At 36.8% G+C, this 26,915-nt stretch overlaps 1 protein-coding gene across 1 annotated transcript in view; it reads right to left on the reverse strand.

The window, feature by feature from the left end:
* Window positions 1-7,183: 7,183 nt before the first annotated feature.
* Window positions 7,184-26,915, reverse strand: part of CD109 (CD109 molecule) — a gene marked incomplete at both ends in the record, with an annotated part of 123,047 nt that continues 103,315 nt past the window's right edge. The window contains 9 exons of the mRNA XM_084258676.1: window positions 7,184-7,359; window positions 10,701-10,803; window positions 14,122-14,269; window positions 18,120-18,262; window positions 20,029-20,094; window positions 21,243-21,398; window positions 22,821-23,011; window positions 24,577-24,742; window positions 26,036-26,264. Of these exons, the coding sequence (XP_084114802.1) occupies window positions 7,184-7,359; window positions 10,701-10,803; window positions 14,122-14,269; window positions 18,120-18,262; window positions 20,029-20,094; window positions 21,243-21,398; window positions 22,821-23,011; window positions 24,577-24,742; window positions 26,036-26,264 (1,378 nt within the window). The remainder of the gene's footprint in view (window positions 7,360-10,700; window positions 10,804-14,121; window positions 14,270-18,119; window positions 18,263-20,028; window positions 20,095-21,242; window positions 21,399-22,820; window positions 23,012-24,576; window positions 24,743-26,035; window positions 26,265-26,915) is intronic.

Below are 26,915 nucleotides of genomic sequence, written 5' to 3' on the forward strand. Positions count from 1 at the left end.
GCAGAGGGTAAGACAGGAGAGGTCTGCTGCACCATGTGGGCAGCTCCCTTGCCAAGGATGGAACTCATGCTGCAGAGGCTGTGGTTAGCTTCATAGTGCTTAACTAGTTAGCTTCATAGTACTTAATCCCTTGCACCACCAGGGAGGCCCCAAATCACATTCTATGTAGAGGTATCAGGGATCTTTGAGGGGATGCAATAAGTACTTCATCCCCAGCTGGTATACAAAGGTCAGCAGATGAAGGAACCAAATAGTTGCTATATTCATGATAAAGGTTAATTAGGAAAATGCAGCCCAATATGAGAACCCAGTGAACTTGCCCCCTGAAGGCCACTCCTGGCCAGATTTCCTTACCCATCCCAGGCAGCACTCGGGCCAGCAATCAAAGAGGATGTCAGAGGAACAGGAGATGCAGCCTCTGTTGCCAGTTGACTCTTCCTGACAATTCAAAAAGGCATTGTCTTCCTTTTTTTATTATTTAAATTTATTTTTTTGAAGGTTTATTTATTTATACAAGAACTGGGGTACAGGCCAGAGGCGCGGGAGGGTGAGAGAATTCACCAGAGACAGAGCAGGGAGCAGAACAGGCAGACTGACTAAAACACACTGCTGAGGGGAACAGCAGGCAAGACAGGAGAGGTCTGCCTCACCATGTGGGTCTCTCCCTGGATAGCCAGGAGTTGAACCCAGGCTGCAAAGTCTGCAGACAGCTTCACAGCACTGCACTCAACCCACTGCACCTCCAGGGAGGCCCCATTGTATCTTCTTTAAGGTGGCGAGAGTTAAGAGAATCTAAGAACATTTAGGGAAAATTCCATCTTAAACATATATACACAGAGGAAAAGGCTGTCCCCTTTGACTAGAGGCGGGGACATGATTCAAACCCAGGCCTACCTTGCACCAGAGCCCACACTATTAACCATAGCATTGATAGATGAATGTCTTGTGAAACTGTCAGGGAGGGCTAATTTGCTTTAGGATTTTGCTTTAATCCTAGTTTGCTTTGGGATTTTGGAGAAATGAGAAACTGCAAAGAGAAAGTGAAGGAAGTTTCCACTGAACACTCTGTAAGCACCAAGGCCTATCAGTTCCACTCTACCCAAGAGATGCGCCATAGCATTACTGGAGTCAGGGACAGAAAATCTCTCCACTTCAGTGTAGCTTTGTGTGGAAATCAGAGGTGAGCTCTCCAGATAACACAGCTCCTCTCTGGCCCAGTGACCAGGGCTAATGTGAAAGTGTTTTCAGGCCACATAACTACAGAAAAGATGGCAACACTAGGTATAACAGTTAGAAAAAGCTGCACGTAACAGAATTCATTTTTTTATTTTCTATTTCTGTGTAACAAATACCACAAACTTGGTTTCAAACAACACACATTTATGATCTCCAGTTTCTGTGCATCAAGAGTACTCAGCTGGGTTTTCTATTTAGGGTCTCATGTGACCATAATGAGGAAATCAGCTGGGCCTGGGAGCTCTACTGGGCTCAACTAGAAAAGGATCCACTTTTGCCGGTAGGAATGGGGTCCCTACAGGTGTAGGGACTTCATTGTCTTGCAGGTTGACAGCTATAGGCTGCACTTCCTTCCCAAAACTGCTCTCAGTGCCTTGCTTCATATACCTCTCAACATGGGCAGCCCACATCATGAAAGCTTAGGACTTCAAAGTCAGAAAAGCCAGGAAGACCCACAAGAGAGGTGCTGTGATCCTACGTATCCTGTCTCCTACGCCATAGTCTACTGGCTACAAGCAAGTCTGGTCAAGATCATACTCACACTCAATGAGAATCCATAAAGGCATGAATACCAGTACATATTCCAGTCATTTCCTGGAAGCTTCACAATAAGATTTAGAACCTAATCCTATACCTGCTGAACTAAGATTTCTAGAGGTGAAGCCAAGAGTTTGCATTATTTATTGAAGTATTGTTCCACATCCTTGCCTGCTTTGTCAGTAGGATTTACCCTTTGGGTATAGTCACTATAGCATTCCCATTTAAACCAAGTTCTATAGTGGAATCTAATGATTAAAGTGTAGAAACTACCATATAGACATTTTCAAAAAATAGTTATCATGAGAAATCCAACCCAAGTTTCCTAGTGTTGAGATACAGACTTGTTAATCTAAATATCTGTCCACATTTAGCAGTGAACTTAATACACATGCCAATGCTCTATAATGCACACCTGAGACTGAGATAATGTTATGTGATGTTACTTCAACAAAAATGTCTGTCCATTTGAATGATTCTGTTATTGTATAAGGATGGTATTAAGTTAATTTACATTACTAGGTGATCTACAAGTTCCCAAGTCACCTAGCTAGAGGGCTTCTCAACCTCACTACTGTTGGTATTCTGGTCCAGATAATTCTTGGTTGTATTGGGCTGTCCTGTTTATTGCAGAATATTTACCAACATCCCTGGCCTCTACATAATAGATACCAGGTACCAGTACCACTGTCTCCACTTGTGACAATGAAAACTGTCTCCAGAAATTCTCAAATGTCCCCAAAGTCAAATAGTCCTCAACTGAAAACTAATATACTATCTTTTGCATTTCACAGATCTGCAAAAAATTCATGACAGAAGAGTTAAAAAAAAAAAAAAACTTGGTGGCTGAGTGCTACACTGTGAATGCAAAAATGCTTGCCTGCATTTTCCTATGTGTACACAGACTATGCATTCTGTATTTCTATATAATTTCCAGAAGGTGAGTGAGCCCTCACTTCATTTTTTATTTGTATATTACTTACCTCCCCACTTGCACCTACCCCAACAGTTTAGACAGAGAATGAGGAGGGACACTTAACCTAATTCATCTTAAGTCATTTAACCTCATTCACCTTAAGTCACTTAACCTCATTCATCTCAAACTTAGAAATACAATGATGTTTACTCACAGATCCCATTTCTCATAAACAGGTTTAGGTGTATGAGAAGTGCTATGCACATGTTTTAAGCTAAAATAAAAACAATGGTAAAGACATGAATTTTAATTTTTATTGGCAAACCATGATTTTCTTTTGAATATGTGATAGAGTATAATTAACAAAATTTTAACATTCTAACGTTTAAAATTTAAACTTTCAGGATCACCTTGATTAATATATAAAGCTTTAGTTTCAGAAAATGCTTTATTTCAACATTATTCTTCTCATATGCAATACAACTTCTCCAAATAGCAGATTTAGGCATAAAATTTTTTATAAATTTTCCTATGTACTAAAGACTGAATCTGCCACATCAACTGCACCTCATTAAAACCCAAAGCATACAGGCTTGAAGGACCAGAGTAAAGTCATATTCTACTAACGCTATCAAAACTAAATCTTAAAGATGCATAACTGGAACACGGAACCACTTCTACTGATTCAATACACTGGACAGAAGAGTCATAAATAGTGGTCTCACAATAACAAGATAGAATTATTTTCAAATATGTAGCAACCTATATCAATATTATCCTTATTACAGAGACACACACATACCAATGTACAAGGGTCCTATGACATAAGAAACTCAGAAATTATCTAGGAAATAATTTCTATGTTACAATAATTGAAATGAAAGTGACAGTATTTTATGGAATGATGACAAGTGGCACTGTCATGGATAAGGCACATGAAGACTCAACTTATTGGCTAGTAACACTTTTGAAACAAGTCTACTCTCACTAATATATACTTAATTTAAAATATATGTATTGCTTAGTTTCCTGAAGAATGTAGGATAACAGTCCTCTATTCAAAGTAGTGATGAAAATTGCACCTCGAATGACTCCCCGTGCAAATTAAAATATTTAAAATTGACATAAATAGTGAATGGGCGATAGGAAATGCTTAAATTCTTAAAAGTGCCATGCCAAAGAAAAATAGGAATATACTCTCCTAACAGAGACTTCTACTGAGAGTATAATAGGCCTGAAGCTTATCCTACAGTGAGTCTACTTACTATCCTCAAAATTTACAATATGAAAGAAAATTATGTATCCCAAATTATATAGTGGCATCTGGACCCCTCATAGCCATTTGGCAAACTCAAAATAAGCACTCTCCTTATATTAAGAGACATTGTCAAGAAGGTATTTACAATATATTTTTATAGTAATCAATATTAAACTTCAATAATGCAAATTAGAACATGTAAGGCTGTTACAAAGAACTCCAGATTATATGCCAGCAGGTTAATAAAATGTCTCCTTTAAAAAATGACAAAAAATAGTTTCAATATTTTTAATGTCATAAGACAGCCAGATTGAAATTATTGAATTTTGTCAAAATAAAACTAATTGGTATCATATTGCCATGCTACAACTATATTTAACAAATGGAAGTTAGGCCTAAATATAACCTTAAAATATTCAACTCCCAAAGATTAGGAACAGCAAGTTCAAAAACATCTGCAGTTCTGAAAAATTCCCACGATATTGCATATGTAATGAACTATTAAGTAATAGATGCCTATCTGGTTCTATATTAGCACAATGTTCCTCAAATTATAATATAACCAAAATGCCAAACCAAAAATACTATTATTAGAATATTTTGAAAAATATGAAGTATAATAGAACAATACAATAAAAAGAAGCATTTTATTGACTGACATATTTTAATAGGCTTTAATTTCTTTCTTAGAACTATCATTGCAGGTAGTCAGATAATGAAACCAAATATATTAAATGCATTTTTCTGTTCTTGAATTGTTTGGCTAATAGTTATTCCCATATTCAATCTCTAGAACCATGGCCAGTAAAAATGAAAGTCAGATATGCTAGTGTCTTAATAAGGCTCCCAGTCTGCGGAAAAGGTGGGAGATTTTAAATTAGTTGATATTGCTAACCAAAACTGAAAACATTCTAAACAGAAGAGTGTCAGCATAAGTACCTGTAAAGGTAAAATGAGTTTTAAAAGATGACCCATAGCATGTGAAGAAAATAGTCTACACTGTTAATTATTACTAACAATAATGCCCTTTCTCCTTATGCCTGAGGCATTCTAACACTTAATGCAAATACACTGCTTGAAGCAGAGTATTTTCTCCAAGAGAAATATGAAGGAGAAAGAAGGCAAGTCTGGCCAAAGCCTGTGCACCATGAAACAGTTTTAAGTAACACTTTCTCCTCCTCATCATCCTCCTCTCCCTCAATTTCACTAAGTTTATAATAAAAAAAAGATGTTATGATTCAAGGGTAACTTTTTAAACGGAAATCTGAATTATTTCAAAAGAAGGTATTAGAGTTCTAGTTTTCAAATGAAGAGATATGGTCTAAAAAAGATACAACCTGTTTTCCAACAGTCTGCCTATTCTAGTGTTTCTGAATATTGTACGCAAGAAGTTCAGTACAAATGACTTACTATAGACTATCAGGGATTGATGGTTTATTATAAAGTTCCCTGGACCTGGGAGGGAGGTAGTTTTGTCAATACCCTCCCACCAACTTCACTGTAAAATAATTTCATCTCTATAGTGAAAATATCATATAGGAAGATTCAACATAACAAGTCTCTTTTTTAGATCAGATTGTTTCAAAATGTAACAAAGCTAAAAACTTTCCCCACTCAAAAATAAATAAAAGAAAATTATTTGATATTTGACTGTTCTTTTTCTCTGAGAATCTATTTTCTACAAATAGGTTTCAAATTTTAAAATTATAAATGTTCATTATTTCTACCTTGGTATCCAAAATATCCATATATGGACATCTACACTATAATTTGTTAAAAGTCACTAAAAACATTCCTTTAAAAATTAACTTTAATAGATATATTTACATACTGTAACATATTTTTTGGAGTCCATGGGAATTAGTTCTTTCCTGTCCACTTGAGAGATAAACCAGAGTTAAGAAACAAAATTAATCCATTTATAAGATTTAAGATTGGGTAAAAGATATTTAATTGTGTGTGTGTGTGTGCGTGTACATATAGATAAAGCTCTTTAATATAGTTAAAAGGGAAAAAAGGAAGGAGGGGGAAGAAGGAATTTTTCTTTAAAATTTTTCATGCAGGTAAATATTTTCCCACAGAACACTGGGTAACCAATGATCCAGGTGCTCAAAATTCAAGAATCTCCAGAAAGAGTGACAGCAAGCACTGGATTGCTTACCAGAAACCGGCAGTCTGATGCTCAGAGACATGAAATTTGAAGGGCGCTGGCAGGATCTTGGGCAATGCCCTATAATACTTGAGCTGGGCAGTCATGTCAATTTTAGTATATGTGCTGCCGAAGCGAGCACTGGGCAGTCATGTCAAGACTCTGATCCCTGTCAAGCCCTAAACTGTGTCCCAGACACAGTGAGCTCAGTCTGCCGTATCTTATACAGAATTCTGTGGTAGCCCTAGCTTATTGTACCCCATTATTAAAAAAAAAAAAGTATGTCTCCTCATTTAAGATTATCTATTCTAGTCAGATAACTCTACTCTCTGACTCTCACCCTGCAACAGAGCCAGCATGTGCTGCTGAAGAAGTGAGGAGAACAGCACCCAAGACCTCTTCAGGCAATTTTCAGTTCACTCCTCAGTCTCTGAACCTGCACACAAAGCACAGAAAAATATATTCCTTCTCTCCAGAAGAAAAAAAAGAAGGGAAAAGTTGGAGTATGTGGTTATATTTGGAGTGAAAAAACACCTTTTACATTAAAAAAAAAAAAAGATCACCCCCTACATTCTGGAAAGAAAGAATATCCAGTCAAGAAGGATACACTAACCACTAGGGTGGACTCCAATGGACAGTGGGGTTAAAGTGGATGTGAAGGGAACAGAACAAGCTCCTCTTTCTAGTTATTTTTTCTTGGTTTCCAGGAAATCCATCTTGAATACTAAAACAAACACTGGTATATAATAATGCTTAAGAAACTTGGCTCATTTCTTCTAGAAAATAAAGAGAATAATCTAAAATAACACATTTATTCTGAAGAAAATAAACTTACCAAAAAAATCCTAAAACATTTTGAGGGTGAAATAAGGAATACAACTACAGTAATTTTTATTCTTGTCCCACACAGAAGTCAGATGAAGAAATCTATACAGCTGCAGCTGCAGGGACCTGTCGTCCACCATCCCTCAATCCCATAAAAAGAAAAAAAAAATCTTTCAAAATAGACACAATATTTGATTATGAAAACAAGACAATCACGAGTGACTTCTGGAAATGTGTTACATGGAGTCCTTAAAAAAATAAATCACCGCCCATGTAGCAAAGAGAACAGAAGCATAAAACCAAAAATGAAAATGACTGAAGCATGACGGCACGAGGCTGAAACTGTGTTGTCACAAAGACTGCAGCCGTGAGCATCTCCACAGAGGTCACAGGAAGACAGCTTCGCATTGGAGTTGTAAGTTCTCACCGCTTGTCTCCCTGTTCAGAAAGGTAGACATGGGTTTACACATCAAACTTGTTTAGAAACATGCACTTTGCCAAATCTTAAGAGCATTTCAATACAGTTTTCTATGTTTTTCCTTTCTCATATGACTGTATTTTTCTCTGAAAGAAACAACCAAAATGCTCACAAGGGGTCCAGAGTGCTAACCAAATCCTGCCCACAACTGCCCAGCATGTGAGAGAGAAAATAGCCTGCAGCTGCCCCTGCATCCCAGTCACAGCTGCCCCTGCATCCCAGTCACAGACACAAAGTTCATCTCTCACAGGAACAGGAAAGATTTCAGAGTGAGGAATGTTTAACCTTCTTCGGAGTTTATTTTACAGTGACATTTTCTATGCATTCAAATAAAGCTCTAATCATTACCAATACTGAAATGATGTTGCTGTGGCTTTATTTTAAAATACAAAAGTATGGAGAGGAATTTGCCTGTGCAATACCTTGTTTCACCATTTTGTTTTATTTTATTTATTTTGTTTATTTATTTATTTATTTTCTTATATCGTTGATCTTTTTTGGAGAGTATTTGATTTCTCCCCTCAGGTGTAAGCCCTATATTTCTCACCTCACCATAGTCCTTTGTGCTCTTCCCTTCCGTTTTGACCCCATACCCTCCCCTGCTGTATGCCTGAGATCTATGGTCAGTTTGCAAGTTTTGTCTTTTTTTCCCTGACCCTTTGTTCGATTTCTCTATATTCCACATATGAGTGAAACCATTGATATTTTTTTCCTTCTGACTTATTTTGTTTAGCTACATCCATGTTGCTGCATGAGTTTATCTTTTTTGAAGGCTGAGCAGTATGCCATTGTATATGTATACATCTTCTTGATACATTCACCTGTTTTGGAGTATTTAGGTTGTTTCCATATCTTGGTTATTGTAAACAGTGTTACAATAAACACTGGTTTATTGTAAACAATAAACACTGGTTATTGTATTTACAATAACACTGGTTATTGTAAACAGTGTTACAATAAACACTGTTTACAAAGGAGTGCAGGTTTCCTTCTATTCCTCTGGGTAGATTCCTAGGAGTAGAATCACTAGATCATATAGTAGATCCTCAGTTTTTTGAGGAACCTCAACACAGCTTTAAAATGTTGAGAGCAGGGCCTCCCCGGTGGCACAGCGGTTGAGCGCTGGGTTGCGAAGCTGCCCGGCCTCTGCAGCGCCAGTTCGATCCCCGGCTGCTCCCCGGCCACCGGAGGAGGGTCCCACATGGCGCGCAGACCTCTCCTGCCGCCCGCTGCTCCCCTCAGCAGTGTACTTCGTTCCTTCTGCCTGCTCTGCTCCCCGCTCTGGCTCTGGTGAATTCTCTCACCCTCCCGCGCTTCTGACTGTACCCAGTGCAAGTATAAACAAAACAAACAAATAAATAAATAAATAACATGCCTCTATAAAAAATAAATAATAATAAAAAATAAATAAAAAAAATGTTGAGAGCATTAGAGACTGTGCTCTTTACACAGTCTCTACAAATTATTCAACTTAAGTAAATTTTATAGCACAAGCTAATTATTTTTGAAAATTTATTTATTTATACAAGCACTGGGGTACAGTCCAGAGGCGCAGAAGGGTGAGAGAATTCACCACAGACAGAGCAGGGAACAGAACAGGCAGAAGGACTGAAGTACACTGCTGAGGGGAGCAGCGGGTGAGACAGGAGAGGTCTGCTGCGCCATATGGGTCTCTCCCTGGCCAGCCGGGAATCAAACCGGCGCTGCAGAGGCTGCGGACAGCTTCACAGCACTGTGCTCAACCTGCTGCGCCACCGGGGAGGCCCTAGGACAAGCTAATTTTTTAAATTCTGTTTTATAAAGCACCTATAACATTAGAGTAACTTACTACAAAACAAATGATTTCTCTATTTACTGCTTTTTTATTCTATTTACAAATTTCTTCATGATTTTTTGCCAATTTTAATGTTATAAGTTTTTAAGTTTAGGATTTTCAAAATGGATTGTTTCTATTATTCTGATCTTTCCCATTGTTGTATTTTAAAATGGCCCCCTCATAAATAAGTTGTTTTCTACAAAAAACTTACATAACTGTTTTTTGTTTCTTAAGTGTTTAAAATGTTCTCCAAACACTTAAGACAAATAAACTGTGCAATCTGATTTAAAAACAGGGCAGGATAATGGGGTACTATCTTAAAGTATCCCTGGTGTATTTTTTTAACCAGGGCAAATATTGTTCCCAATTCCAACAGCAGGAGAGGAGAGAAACTGGCTTGTCTTAAATGAACACTCTATAAAACACTATCAACAATGTGAACAAGCCCATTTTATTTTAAAGTGTAATTATCTGCAATATTATCTGTGAAAATGTTCACAATTCTCATACATTCTGAAGGTTCTGAGCTCCCAGAAGTGCTTACTCAGGGTAAGACATATTCCAGTTAGGAATGTTCAGCTACACATCACACTCTGGCAAAGTGTCACTTTCTGATGAATGTAGATTAGTCCTAAATCCACTAGGGTGATCGCTACTTTCACATCCTAAATTTCTAACATTTTATAAGGAAGTTACCAGTAAATTCAGAGAAGCTCGAGTTATTTTCCAAGCAGACATTTTCCTTGAAGCACTAAAAAAATAACCACCCTGATATATATATTTTAGCCAAGTAACAGACTCCCTCAATGAAGAAACAGCTAACCTGTGTGGATGACTTTCAAATCCTCTCCTGAAGAACTCCTATTTCAAAGCAGAAATCACATGGAATGCGGGAAGAGAAGCAAAACTTGGAAACTGAACATAACTGGACCCTCTATCAATTTTTCTTTGTAAATTTTGTAATCGGAAGTTAAAAACCTAAGGTGTTATGCACAAAAACATCAATTTTTAGTATCATAGGCTAAGTACTACCATTGTAAGTTATCAATTGTCTTCACTTTAATATATGGTTCACTTATATGCGGAAAATAGAAAATCGAATAAAAAATGAAAAAGACAAAACTTGCACGTTGACCACAGATCTGAGGCACGCAGCAGGGGTAGGAGAGGGAGATGAGTCAAAACGGGGGAAAAGTGCAAGGGACCAATGGTGTGGATCATAGGTGCTACGGTGGTGGGAGAACTACGGGGACTACACCTAAGGGGAGAAATCAAACACTGTCCAAAAATTAACAACAATATAAGATAATAAATTAATTTTAAAAATAACCAAATGGATAGTTTACCTCCTGCACCCCACTTCCTAAACTCCCCCATCAATACACAAACAACACATTCTGGTCACCCCAGAAACCAATGAATGAATGAGTGAATAAGTGGTCTGGCCTAACTTCTGAAGTATTAGGAACTCCAGAAAACACTTACTTGGTTCATAGTAATCCACTATGGACACTGAAGCATCTTGTGTATTTGAAATTTTAAAGTTTCTCACGGCAGGAATATCAACACAAAACTGGGTTTCATTTACCTTGAAAAATACAAAAAATTCATAAGGAGGCGGCAGAATATGTGTTCATGATAAAATATTTCTTTTACTTAATCAGTTTGAAGAACAAAGAAAATTTAGGAATCTATGAGACTGTAACTATAGTCTTACTATGAAAGGGAACTGCTAAGCAAATAAAATCTTTCCTGCGAAAGGGTCTTAGGCCTGGTGCAGTAAACAATCCAATGCAATTGTAAATAACAGGTTTGCTTACTTGATAAATCATTCCTTAGAGAGCTTTCCATCTTAGTTTTAGCTTATGTACAAGAGGTTACATTTTAACAAGGTTGGACAGCCGGCCAAGCTGATTTATCTCTCAAAGGACATCCCCAAATGTCCATCTTTCCCCCTTTGTCTAGGAGTTTTACAGCAAATAGTTGTGCTTGCTAACCAATGTTATCAATGTAAGATGGTTGTGTATAAAAGAAACCCTTTGTCTCTAGACAGGTGCTCAGACCTTACGGGACTGCCCAGGTCTGAGAACTCATGCATAAGTAATAAAGCTTCTCCTGACCTCACCATTCCTGAAGTCGCTTGTTCTTCCCTTGCCTGGGTAAAAGGCTAGAATTTATTTCTGCAACAGCTATAGTAAGTACTTTGTATAAATTATCTCATTTAACTTGCAAAACAACTGGAACAACAGGTATTGTTCTTATGTCCATTTTACTGAGATGCTGAGAGTTGGAGAGGGTACGTAAGCAGCAAGCATAAAGGTGCATGCTCTGGGGCCAGAGCACCCAGATGCCATGCCTTCCTCCCACACCATCTCAGGCAGGGCACCCCCACCCACCAAGTTGCTGCTTCCAATTACACGGCAGCTCCCTTCTCCAGAGAATTGCTCTCAACTCCGGGGAGCCACCTTAGGCAGTAAGTGAAGGAGCCCTCATGCAGGGAGTGTGCCCCACACCAAATAACCTACTGGTATAGGGTACTATAGGCAGCCCTTCTTGCCTCCAGGAGGGACAGCGTGTGACCATATGGCAAACACTGATGCTTTAGGAATTTAAAATTGATAAATTCTTCAAACATTCCATTATTAGTGAATAGTATTAAATGAAAAGTCAAATTAATCAGTCAAAACATATTTGAGTCACTCAAATTAAGATGACCATTAACAAGAACATCACAGATAACAGGACAAATTCCAAACTGCAAAACAATTTATTATTAAATAAAAAGTCTTTTTTTTTTCAAGATTCAAATTAAGTCCAGGCTTTAAAAGTCCAGTATTAAATATATGAAAATTCCTGAACAGCAAAAGAATCAAGAGACTCTGAGTTAATTTTAACAGGATTTTACCAAAGCAGTCCTGAAACAAATGAGAACATTTAGGAACTAGCATTTTGAAAGTAGATATAATATGGTTCTGATTCATACTTGGAAAAATTGGAATAAGAAACATACATATGCCCCCCAAATAACGTGAAATCCTAAGAACATTTAGAACTCAATGTTGATTCAACCTATGAGTTTCACACAGATGTTAGAAGAATAAACTTATATGCCAGCAGTTTTGAAACATAACAAAAAGAGCCTTGAATTGTTCACTTACCTTTCTCTCACGTATTTTATGTGCATTATTTTTGGATCAGCAATTAAGACAGAGCAACAGAAGGAGTATAAGAGGGCCATATAATGCTTATTTGTAATGACCAAACCTCTGAGAATATTCTTCTATGATTCAAGTACCTTTCAATGAAGGAATCTTAACCCTTTAGGGATTTATTGAAAGCTTCATGAAGGTATTTTAAGATACATAATTAAAGCTTTTATTCAGTGTGTAAGCAAATATGTTTAGCAATTCCCTAAAGAAGAGGAATTCTCAAACTGAAATACTGAATTTTTGAAATAATGGTATGAGGGCCTCCTTGGTGGTATGGGGGTTAAAGACACACACTATCAAGCTTTTGCCAGCCACTGTGGCCTGAGTTCTATCCCTAGCTAGGGAACTATCCCACAGGGTGCAGCAGACCTCTCCTTTCTCACCCTCTGCTCCTCTCAGCAGTGTACTTCAATAGCTCCACCTGTTCTGCCCCCCACTCTGTCTCTGATAAATCTTCTCACTCCCCACACCTCTGGCCTATACCTCAGTTCTTGTATGCATAAATACATAAATCTTTAAAAAAATGGTATGATATTTTCAATAGAAAGTCTCTTTAAACTAATTTCATAATGATGTCTTTATGGCTGCCATGTTAAAATCACTCAGGGAATGGGAGAAAATATTTGCATGACAAAAGACTGGTACCAAAGATCTACAAAGAACTCATACAACTCAACAAAAAGAAAACAAATAGTTCAATCAAAAACTGAGCAAAAGAGCAAAATAGGCACTTGTCCAAAGAAGACTTATCCATAGCCAAAAAGGCACATAAAAAAAGGTTTATCATCACTTATCATCAGGGAAATGCAAATTAAAACCACAATGAGATACTACCTCACACCTGTGAGAATGGTCCATATTAAAAAGACCAGAAACAACAAGTGCTGGACATAGTGTGGGCAAAAAGGAATCATCTTACACTGACGGCGGAAATATAAATTGGTCAAGCCCCTCTGGAAAGTATAGAGGTTTGTCAGAAGATTAAAAATGGATCTGCCATATGACCCAGCAATTCCATTCCTAGATATCTATCCAAAGAATACAAAATCACTAATTTGAAAGGAAACCTGCACTGCTATGTTTATTGCAGCACTATTTACAATAGTCAAGCTATGAAAACCACCTAAGTGCCTAAAAACAGATGAGTGGTTCAAGAAGACATGATATATAACACAATGGAATACCACCCAGTGATCAAAAAAGAAACTCATGTCATTTGCAGCAATATAGATGGAGCTCAAAGGGATTAAGCTAAGCAAAATAAGTTAGAAGGAGAAAGATAAATACCAGATGGTGTCACTTATATGTGGAATATGGAGAAACAAAACAAAGGGTCAGACAAAGACAAACTTCAAAACCAATCTTCAAAACCTGACCACAGAGGTGAGGCATCCAGAGAGAGAGGGGGTGGGTAAGAAAAGGGTAGGGAGAGGGCACAATGGGTGCTTTGATGGTGGGTGCACTATGGTGACTACACCTAAAGGGGGAGATCCTATATTCCCAAAGTAGTAACAATGATGTAAAATAAGGGTACTTCAATACAAGATTAAACAGAAAAAATCCAAAAGGGAAGAAAAAATAAACAAAATCGTTCAGGGACAACAAAACCTAAAAGAATGACTTAAAATAAGCATAAAGGTTGACACAATAAACAGCCTTGTCGTGGTTCCTATATAAAATTATGTTTTACTACTTACAGAATCCAAATACAGGTTGACTTTTCCATGATCATGTTCCACTTTCTTCACTGTCTCACTCAGAGGAATTGCATCTGATGGCACAGTAAATCCACTGAGTAGGTTAACTTCCATAAGGGCCATGCCACTCCTCGATGGGCCCAAAAACCTATATCAAAGAAGGCATGAAAGAAAAACCTAAAGTTATTGCAAATGCCAAAAAAATTTAAACTGCCAGCATTATTCCAAATAATTACTAAGTTGAAATAAAAATCACTGTACAAAATGGAAAGATAGCTAAACTTTTTCTTACACATGAAAAACTCTTCAGACTTTTCAACCTAACAAGGAGTGATATAACACTGTTCATTGTATCCAGTGAGAAATGCCTGCAATTTAACAGAATTATCTTCTAGGATGCAGCAACACAACCGAGACTCCCTTCCAACAGCAACTCTGGGTTTCAGTGGTGATTTCAAACTGAACTGCATTTTTCATTTTCTCAAAAGTTGACAGCACTAAAGTCTGCAGCTGAAAGCCAGGAACAGAAAGAGGCATCACTTGACCACTTTGTAGTAGACCTGGGCCAAGTTTTTAGCAACTTCCCTTCATCTGGTTTTAGAAAAAGAAGACCAGTAGGGAGAGTCCTTCTCTTTGTTCTTCCACATACTTGGAGCATATTTAGTGTTTTCTTTGGCCACCTTGAGAGCATTACAAGACTCAGAAAGTCTTATTACACTGCATTGTTCTCACCCTGTGGTACATGATGTGAGCATCAAGGATCTGGTACCAGCAACATTTGCCTCCTTTAAAATAATTATTTTTCTAAAATGAATAGGTGGCAAGAGCTTTTTGCTTGGAGCAGAAAAAGCCCAGTGTGGTTATGGAAAGGAGTCTGTCACCAACGTGAAAGGATCAGGCTACTTCCTGTTGTCCTTTCAGATGGCAAAGGCAAGAAAGGCTGTTACAAAATCTTGCTTTTTGGAGCAGCGAAGTGATGCCTGCCAGACATGACTGATTGAAAAGCCACACAGTACAACTGTTGACTGCAGCTGGCTCTACAACACTCAGCAACCGAAACCATCTGCTTGGAGATGTACTCAGACAGAATAGATGCTATTGAAAACTAGAAAGAACATTAAAACTAGAGGTGTTTGGTTCTGAGCAAAAATTACAGATAAGAAAAACAAATAAATGTCATGACTTTCAGCACAACATCCAAAGTGCCTTAACAGACCTGGTCTTTCTATCAGTCAGGAACAGAACTTGTTAAATTACCAAGTCACTCAGAAAAACTGGTCTGAGATGACTAAGGTGTTGGATCTTACAGATGGGAATAAACTGCCTGAAATACTGGATTATCTTTGTTTTTCTCAAATTTCAATTTACACAGCTATGTAATTTGGAGGTACATTTTCATACCTCCATATGTGCACATGCTTCACTTACCCTCCATATGCCAATGTCCTATCCCCTTCATTCCCCTATCTTCTCCTCCCTCCCCCTATTTCCTCTAGTAACCAATATATTTTCCATGGAGTATAAGAATTATCTTTTCTGTGCTTTGCCAGTTTGTTCTCTTTGGTTATTCATATTCCACAAATCAGTTTATCTTATATAGAGTTCCCCTGAAAAAACTGACTGAAAATGTTATTTGTACTTCATATCAAATTTTTCTAAATCCTTTTTATAAAATTTCTACCCTCACATGAAAATATTGTCCTTCTCCAGGTCCTCCCACAAAAAAAGACAGACACAGATAGACAGTATCTATAAACAAATTACAAAGCATATATATGTTTGTATGCATGCACACTCTCTCTACCTATCAAAGTCTGTTGCCCACCTGACTGCTGGTATTGGAATAAGATTTGAAAGGCTGCATCCTTACATGTATAAAAGTTTCTTCATCTGAACTAAAATCTAAAAGGTAAAATCTCTCTCATGGCTCCATGAGACTCTTCTTTGCCCTTTTCAAAACTAGAATTTTAGATTTACTTGGGAATTTGTTTTTGATAACTTCTGTATCTCCCCCCAAACATTAAATTCCATGAAGACAGGGTCTTGCCTGTTTGGACTCACCATTGTATTTCCACACCTGAATCTGTATCTGGCACATAATGGAGACTCAATCATTACTGACTGATTGAAAGAATAAGAAAAGCAGAGATAGTAGTAACACATACTTTATAGAGTTATTGTACAGATTAAATGAAATGCACATTAAAGAACTTTATGGTACAATGCTAGCATGCAAGTTTTGATAAATATAGGTGCTGTTGTTAACATTAATAATAATAACTTTTGTTGTTATTCTAATATGCAGTCCAGGGCCTCCCTGGTAGAGCAAGGGGTTAAGCACCACACTATGAAGCAATCCTCAGCCTCTGCAGCACAAGTTCTATCCCCGGCCAGCCAGGGAGCAACCCACATGGCATAGCAGACCTCTCCTGACTCGCCCGCTGCTCCCCTCAGCAGTGTACTTCGGTCAATCTGTCTGTTCTGTTCCCCGGTCTGTCTCTGGTGAATCCTCTCACCCCCCTGCATCTCTGGGCTGTACCCCAACTCTTGTATGCATAAATAAATAAATCTTTAAAAAAATAAAATAAATTAAAATACAGTCCAACTGCAAGCTTAGTATGGAAAAATGAGTCTTACTTTCTTATCAGTTGAAGAGACTTTGCTATACCCCTGCTGCTGCTCCAAAATGCCCAATGAAGTATGGAATGGGACAAACACATGTAACATTTTATACCAAAATCATGAACAAGGCAGCTCAAAGATAATATAGATGGTCACAGTAATGGAGGAGATTGGGTTCAGGTAATTGCAAAAAAGTTTGACCACCTGAAGGACCACCCAGATAACACCCTGAATAGCATCTGACAACTCAGTACTACCTGGGTGACTTCCACCCCAACAAGCTAAGTTCAGCCAGAACCAACTGGGTACTGCAAAAGAGCAGACAGCATATCCTCAATATTATCGCACCTTTTCAATAACTCCCAGCTTAACATCAATAAATGCAGTGGTAAGAGGACAGACAGACAAGGAAGAAATTGTAAAGTCTCTTTATTCAAGAACTTTCCAAAGGAATTGCCCTCAAACTTGTGTGTGCATTGGAATGACCAAGAAAGCTGAAAAAGGCAGTTTTACAGATCTGAATTCTGTGACATCAGTAAGTCTGAGGTAGAACCACTTTCCCTTATGACTAAACACGATCCTCAGATCCTCTGAATATAGACCAAATTTAAGACTCACCTTATTAAGTAGTCCCAGAAGTTGTAAGTGGTTAATTATGCAAGGTAAGATCCATTTAAAGGAATAGTTTCATTGTCTGAAAAAACTACCTCTTTATTGAACTTACATAACCTTTTTTTAACTGAGGTCTTTATTTAATTGAAGTAATATTGCATTATAACATTATGAAATTTTCAGGTATGCATTATTGAAAATCAACATATGTATACAAAACTTTAAGTTCACCACAAAAAGTCCAGTTCTATCCTTCACCATACAATCACCCCCTCTATCCCAATTTACCCACCCTCTTCCCCTTTCCCTTCATACTGATTAAATGGTTTTTTAGACTAAAAGTTTATATTTTGCACTTGAATGCTCTTTAGAGGCTCTAACTTAAAGCATACCACTAATGGCTAAATATGAACCTAAAATAAATATTTAACAGAAAAATAGCAAGATGTAATCAATTTTGGAGTATTAAATACGGATGGTTAAAGTTTCTATAAACTAGACTGAGTCTTACTAAATTTTTACTAAATTTGTTTTATTCAACAAACTTTAAATTTTTTATAAATAATGTAAATGAGTTTGGAAACATTAAGAAATGCTTCAATATAATTAGCAGTATTTCTAGTTTCTGATCTAAAATGAAATATGTAACTTAAATCTTTGTTAAAGCTAACTCTATCTACTAATATAGTTAGATAATTATATACAACTAAATCATCAAATGTTATACGAGGAGAAAAAGGAAGAGGAGGAACATAGATACCAACCTTGTACACACATTCAAATTCAAATGATTGACATCATCTTTATTATCATTTACAGCAACATCTAAATCAAAGGCTTCTTCATTTTGGATGGATCTTCGTCTTCTAGAATTCTCTGAATCTTTCACATTATAAATTACATTGAGCTGCAATAGGTATACAAATGAGCATAAATAATAAAATAGCAATAAATCATTAATAATAAATTACCATCATTATGTATTCTAAGTATTAGGTATTGAGTCCCTTCAGAATAAACCTAATGAGATTTGTAAATTTCAATAAAAAAAATTAGTTTTACTAATTAATAAACTATCATTATAACTAATATTGTTATAAAAGCTTAGAAACAATGACTTAAAATTGACTACTGGTCCCTACTTTTTGTTTTCTGCATGTTGATATATAGAACAAGTGAACATTCTGACCAGTAGCTACCATATCTAATCCTATGTCCTTCAAACCTCAAGTCAAAATTATTTGGCTTCAGTAACTTATCTACATCGGGTTTCTCTAGAATAAATTCTAACCAATACGGATTTAAGTATATATGTTTATTTAATTGTATCAAAAATATCCTGTGCATTTATTTTTGGATTTACTGTTTGCATTGTAAAACAACTTGGGGGTGAGAATTTTCACATGGTGTCTATTTGAAAAGATCCATACAAATTATTTACTCTTTTCTTTTCCTCTCTATTTCATTGAATACCATTCTTTTTAACTGAGATCATTTTTCCTAGATCCTTTAAAAACATTTACTGTGATTCAAGTATCATAAAAATCTGGCAATTATTTGAACTTTTCAAATTATGCCCTACTCAGCAAGTATAACTGTTCTCTTCATAAGAACAGTTTCTTATGCTATTTCTTTTAATGTATCTTTTCTCTACAATAGTCAATTTTTTGTTTTCACAGTAAATCTTTCAGGATTTGCTTTTTGTAACCAAAACAATCATTATTTTGGGTTTCTAATATGATAGTTTTAAAGTTTCTATGATTTTTCATGTTTTATGTATAACTATTCCACCAAGTATTTTTCATTCTACTTGTGTTTTATACTAATCCCTACTGCACCATAAAAAGTAGGTTTCTTTAGATTTTCTTTTTACACCAGAGCACTGAACATATCATAATTTCATTGTTTTATTTACTTCTATATAAGATTTAATATTAAAGGGACACATTTTCTATCTTCAAGTCAATTACTTGTAATAATGTCAACCTTTATACTGTTAGATGACTATTAAAAAGTTGTAATTAAAATTTGTTTATTTTCCAAGTCATAGTAAAAGCTCTTGCTAGCATTACAATTTCTGAGTTATATTTAAAGAAAAGTGGGAGTTCCCAACAAGTCTCATGAATCATATTGGAGGACTTTAATCCTGACTTTAAAAAGTATATAATACTCAAGAAATTTTGTGTGAACAGATTAGGAGTCCATATAATTGCTGTCCACTCACTAGCTAGTAACAAACACCTCTAATACTTCCTTATTAAAGAGAGTCATTTATTTTGCCAAATTGATTTAAAAATAATTAAGATTTTTATATGTTATTTAAATGAAAGAAAGCAGTGCCCCAAACCAAATAATTACTATAAAAATTCAAATTTAGGGCCTCCTTGGTGGCGCAACATATGAAGCTGTCCGCAGCCTCTGCAGCACGAATTCAATACCCTGGCTAGCCAGGGAGCAACCCATATGGCGCAGCAGACCTCTCCTGACTCGCCCGCTGCTCCCCTCAGCAGTGTACTTCGGTCAGTCTGCCTGTTCTGTTCCCCACCCAGTCTCTGGTGAATCCTCTCACCCCTCACTCCTCTGGCCTGTATCCCAGCTCTTGTATGCATAAATAAATAAATCTTTTTTTAAAAATTCAAATTTAATTAAACAAAAGTAGCCATTATTACACACCTGACAAACCGCAAATCCAAAACCATTTCCGGAAATATTAACTGCAGTTGGCTGTATCAAAGGAAGCTGGACAAAGGAAGGACAAAAAGAATAGTTTATTTTCCCATATCCAGGTTCTCCCAAGTAGCATATGAAATTGGTGTTATCCTTTATTAGTTGTATAAGCAAGCTATAGAAAGCTCTAAGAACTTTACATGTCCACATATATAATAAGCTATGGGTCAACCAAGTAAGAGAAGAGAAGGCAGAGGAAGTAGACACATTCCACACACCCTCACTTTTGCCCTTTAGAGGGGCATGTTATTGCCACTGTCAGGTCTGCCCTCTGTAGGGCTGAAATACAGAAAACATAAAACAAAAGTCATCTTCCTCCTCTAGCCTCCCTCATCCTGAAGGCCTTATCTTCCGGTCTTCCTGAGAACACAAGACACATCATCATGGACCATGACAACTTTATTCCTTTTATTTCCTTTGCCATTACCCTTTCCCTTAGTCACCAGCCTTGAAGTTACCACTGTCATCCATTACCTTCAACTTCCCACAAGATTAACCAAAGGAATAAAGTTAAGGTGTTACATATGACTTTCCCTTAGTCACCAGCCTTGAAGTTACCACTGTCATCCATTACCTTCAACTTCCCACAAGATTAACCAAAGGAATAAAGTTAAGGTGTTACATATTTCTTTACTCCACCTTAAAGTAAGAATTCTAAATAAATAAATTAAGAATTCCAACACTGGCTTTATCAATTCTCCTTGACAGCATACAATGCAGCTGAAAAGAACGTGGTCTTTGAAACCATCATTCAAATCTTAGTTCTCCTGTTAATAGTAACATGATCTTGAGCAAGTTAACCTCTCATGAGAATTTTATCATGTGCACAATAGAGATAAAAGTACGTACTTATAGTGTTGGTTTCAGAAATAAATTGCAATAGCACATAAAGAAACCTAGCACAGGTCCTGTGACAATTAGAAGCACCATTCCTTTCCCAATAGAACAGTTCCCATGTTTTTTTCCTTTTCCAAATCTTTCCAGAGTTCCTACTCCCCCCTCACTTCACCAACTCAAATAAAGTCACACCATCCTACCTGTCTCTCTACAGAGCTCTGGGAACAAGTCTTTGTTGAAGTCAACAGAATGAAAATAAATCAGTATTACATTATAAGGAATCATCTACACAAAATTGTAAATAACTGCCCTTTTAGTCCCACCTCTGTTGACTGGAGGAGAAAGCGATTCTGTGTGCCAATCAGAAACTTTACAGGACTCAGTGAGCTAGGCCCAGTCACAGACACATGTATATTTGTATTTTCTGCATTCATTAAGCCTGCAAATTCAGACAGGGCCTTCAAAGCCACAACAGTATCCTGTTGAGAAACAAAAAACATTAGTAAATCTATATAAAATATATAAGGTTTATGTCAAGGTCTCCAAAGAATAAAATTTGTAATATTTAGGAATCCCTTTACAGTCATCCATCTTTCTTAAGAATGGAACTTTCCCTAGTTCCTCTTTGAACCTCCTGAAAGAACAGTGACAGAATACAGGAGAGGGCCTCCCCAGTGGCGCAGCAGCTGAGAACTGGGTTGCGAAGCTGCCCACAGCCTCTGCAGCGCCGGTTCGATCCCTGGATGCCGGCGAGGGTCCCACATGGCGCGCACACCTCTCCTGCCAACTGCTGCAAACCTTGGCAGTGTACTTCATCAGACTGCCTGTTCTGCTATCCGCCCTGTCTCTGCTGAATTCTCTTACCCTCCCGCGCTTCTGACTGTACCCAGTGCTTGTATAGATAAATAAATAAATCTTTAAAAAAAAAAAAAAAGAATGCAGGAGAGACTAAGGAAATACATGCTGACTGGAAGTGAGCACCCACTATATCAGCTATCATAGATAAAAAAGGACAATGAAAAAAAGAATTCTCATGCACTCTGAGTGGAAATGTAAATCAGTGCAGCCCCTATGGAAAATAAGAGACTCCTTAAATATATAAAAATATAAAATGGAAAGAAAAAAAAGCAAACATTGTTTAAAAATGGACAATGATATATATAATGATATAAAATATATAAATTAAAAATAATAAAAATTTTTAAAACATATATAAAAAATGAAAATATCTTAAGACCCAGTAACACCTCTCCCTAGCTATTCCCTATATATTTATCCAAAGAATTTGAAAACACTAATTCAAAACGGTTTGTGCACCCCTATGTTTACAGCAAATTAGTAACAAAAGCTATGACACAGAAACCTAAATACCCATCAACAGACGACTGGATAATGAAAGTGTGATGTGTACTCAATGGAATACCACTCAATTATTAAAAAAAATGATATCTAGTCTTTGAGACAACATGGATGACACTTGAAGTGCTTATGCTAAGTGAAGTAACTCAGAATGTGAAAGGCAATAGCCATATGGTTTCTTTTAAATGTGGCATATAAATAACCAAAGCAAATGAACTAACAAATCACAACAAAAATAACAGCTGACTATGAAAAATAAGTGGTTTTCAGAGTGGGAGAGGATGAGGGGTGGGAAGATAGGGCAAAGGGCATCAACCCGATAGTGGGAAGGGCACTCGAACTTTGGTGGCAGATGAGGTAAAGCCCACACACCTGTATAGAAGTAAAAGATGTACCCCCAAAACCTATTGTAAATTAATGGTAAATCAATAATATTTTATTAAAAAAAAAAAAAAACTATTGGGCCTCCCTGGTGGTGCAGCGGTTGATGACACTGGAAAAAATTAAAAAAATAAAAAAACTATCATCTGGTCATGTCTCACCTGGGTAGATGCAAAACCTCCCAAGCTATTTCTTTGACTGCTTAACCACCTCATAATCGGAATTCCCTCCAAAACCTGAAACTGCAGAAAATGTGAGAGCAGCACATAGGCGGCAACTTCAATATCCAGGGAGCTTGGCTGCCAGGATTCAGAAAGTCTGGACACTGGTGACACCCAGTATTGCATGCCCCCTGCAAGAGAAAATTAATAACATTCTGACCAATTCTAGAAAAATTACATTTTATACCGCTAAATATTTCCATATTGGTTCAAGTTCTACTTGACTAGCATTTTATATATATATATATATATATATATATATACACATACACACACAAAGTATATATGTTTATACATATTTATACACATATTAATGTGTGTATTTATGCCAAGCAAATATATGTGTATTCACAAACACATATACCACACACACTTGCATACTTACATGTAACTTTTTAAACTATTTTTACATAAATTTTCATCCTTTTCCTAATGCTTATATTTTAGAATGTTTTGATGAAAATACTTTACCCAAGAGAAATTCCATATGCTTGGCTCAAGACTAGAGAATTACAAATAAAAGAAAACATATACTATATTCCAGAAGATAATGTACATAATTTATCTGACCAAGCCATCCCCAAAATATTTTAAGACATATTTCCCTGTCCTGGAAATCTGCCACTAACCAGCTCTACATTTTGAGAAACCTCTCCTTTTTTCATTATCTGAAAGCTGGAGTTACAAGTTCAAAATCTAATACCACCCCCACCCAAAAAATAAAGTATCTGGCAAACTCAGCAATCTTCCCAGAGATTTCTGCTAACACCCAGAGGGACTTCCTACTTGGTGCTCCCTCCTCTTCTCTCAAATACTTAGATGATGATTACACTTAGTTGGAATGTGAGATAACTATCATCTGGCCATGAAGTAATCTTCTTAGTCCCTAGCACTGCAGTAGGACTAATGATTCAACCAAAGTTATTGCTAATAAAATAATACATTTTTTCCGGTCTCAGAAGTTTCTTAAACACTTTCTACAGTTATCCCTTCTTGAATTAACAGAGCTTTGAATAAACGGAAATTACCTAAAATTATTTCTGTCTACGCATGCCCATTTCTCTAACACACACACACACACACACACACACACACACACACACACCCCTCTGGATTCCTGACTATAGTGGACAGTTGAGAAGTAACAACATCTGTAGTTTTTGTCCTCTTTTAGTCCATAAACAGTATCATTTCAAAAAAATAAAACAAACACACACAATTTACAGCACTTTTTAACATTTGCATTTCTATTAGCATCTTAGTCCATATTTGTTGAATACTGGCTATGTAGCAGCATATTATCTCATATAATTCTCATAACAACTTTAAATGTTATCCCCATTTTACAGTTGGGGAAACTGAACCTCATAAAGGTAAGTAGTAGCCAGAATTTAAATCCAAGTCTCCCTACAACCCAAGGTCCCACTCAAGGCCACCAAGCCAGATCCCATTTCTATGGGATCAGGGAACTGACACGGGACAGAGCATATCTAAGAAAAAGCTCTAAAACCTTTAGAAAATTCTTAGAGATAGCTGCAGCATGACCATGTCAGGTCCATCTAACCATCTGTGTTTCAGTTTTCATTATGTTCAGAAGATAAAAAGGTAATCAACTTCATATCTGGCTCACCAATTTTTCTCACATAATTTATATATTTCCTAAAGCTGACAACTTCAAATGGACTCCATACATTACCTTCTTGTTCCGCTCTCTCAGTCAGCAAATTCAAAGCTTCCTTCGCTTTAGGACTCCTCACCGATGATAGTGCATAAGTTATAAGAGCTAGAGTATAATTGTCTGAAATTCCTCTATTGAATTCAGATTCCAAGAAGCTGATAGAGTCTTCCACATCAATATTAGGCTTGAAAAAAATTAACATTTTACCATTCAAAGTAATATTTTAAACAATATTGTTTAAAATGTTGCCATTACCACCTATGTAAACAAAAATTACCTTACTATATTCATGCAAAAAATAATCTCCGTATCTTTAAGCACGTGATTTTGTCATAGGCAATGGTAATCAACAATAATCACTGACATTTGAAGAATGCCAAGCATTTTGAATATCATACTGCTTTCCAGTTTTTATAAGTAAGTAGGTGCCATTTCTTAGAGGAAATAAGAAGCAAAGTTTTGGCCAGTGTTTCTGCCATTGAGTATCATAAACTAGGATGAGAGCATAGATTGAAAAAGAGATTCTCATACTTGATTTTCGGGTGTTGAAGCTCTAAATTCAGGGAAAAGTTTTATTTTCTATCATATCTAGTACTGGGCTGGGAAAATAATAGACATTTAATATAGAGAATGCCTGTTTTGATCATTGAAATGATCATTGGCTTTAAGCAAAAAAGACATCAATCATTGAGACAGCACTAGGTAAAATTAAGCTCATTAGCATAAGATTTCCATCACATTCTCATCCAGGCATTCATGACCTTTTAACATGATTTTTAAAATGTGGGTATATTCTGTACTAAATTGGCAAACACTGGAATTGCTCCATGATATTTTAGAAGTAAATAAATCCTCACAACCTACACTTGCTAAAATATATTCCCAAATACTGAAGAATCTTCTGTCCCTCAAGAAATTAACCTTTTCATTGCTAAAATATGCACTGACTTATCTTACCAATAGTAGGTACAATGATATTTAAATCAGAAAGCATTTTCAGAATCTTCTCAGTTACTCTAAAAGAGCAGGTTAATATTTTTGTTCTGTTTGTGGAATGTGACCACAAAAGCACAGCAAAAATGAATGTGATGCAAAACTGAAAGACTCCTTACAAGCTTGCAGACATATATTTGACTCATCAAGACCAACCTTTCCAGTAATTTCTCATCCATCATTTATTAAATTAAAAATTAAATACCTGGGGCACCCCCTTGGTGCAGCGGGTTGAGCGCAGCGCTGTGAAGCTGTCCACAGCCTCTGCAGTGCCGGTTCAATTCCCGGCCAGCCAGGAAGATACCCACATGGCACAGCAGACCTCTCCTGTCTCCCCGCTGCTCCCCTCAGCAGTGTGTTTTGGTCCATCTGCCTGTTCTGCTCCCTGCTCTGTCTCTGATGAATCCTCTCACCCTCCTGTGCCTTTGGCCTATACCCCAGCTCTTGTATAAAAATAAATACATCTTTTAAAAAAATTAAATACCTGATACTTTTTATATCCCAGGAGAGAAGTCACAATATATGCTGTTAGCGTTACTGGACTTTTAGCGCCACCTTGAAGTTCACTATGGATCACTCTTCCTGGCTCCCAATACTCGCCACTGGATTTCTGGTGTCTTTTGAGCCAAGTATATGTTCTGCGTAACACATTCTCATCAATATCTATGTACGGATCAGCTTCAATGAAACATCTTAAAACAAAAGCTGACAACCTTGGTGAAAAGAGAAAAAATACATTAAATACACTTTATAAAGTCCCCCAAATAACACTAAATGAGAAAAGCACCAATAATGACACATCTTTTACATCAGAAGATTCACCAAAGGGAAAAAATCACTGAAGGAACAAAGGAAAGAAAGGGAAAAAAAGTTTGGGAAAGAAAGGAAGGAGGAAAGGTGGAAGGCACAGAGGGAAGGGAAACAAACAATTCTGCCTAGCTGGGAGATCTGGTTTCCACTTGAGTGTGGCCAAGAAATTTCAAGTCAACCCACAAAAAATCAGATTTAGAAAGGAACTTATAAGTCATCCAATCCAACATCATTATTTTATGGTCAGAGTTCAATAAATTATCCAAGGATATTCATCTTTGGACTATTCTAGGTATTTACCAGAAAAGGTATCATTACACATTTCACTCATCCCTAAGGCTGTGGATGAAGTATTTGTAGTTAACAATCAAACTGCAGTACTTTTAAGTGGAGGAAATGGACATTTTCTCTTCATAGGATAGGAGTCAGCAAAGAACAGCTTGTGAGCCAGATCTTTCTGGGTCAAATCTGCTCCTCAGGCCAAACACAGTCCGGGTCTATTTACAAATGACTCTCCTCCCACCTCCTAAAAGAATGGTTTTAAAGGGGTGGGG

Source organism: Talpa europaea (assembly GCF_964194135.1).
Source record: "Talpa europaea genome assembly, chromosome: 2".
NCBI lineage: Eukaryota > Metazoa > Chordata > Mammalia > Eulipotyphla > Talpidae > Talpa > Talpa europaea.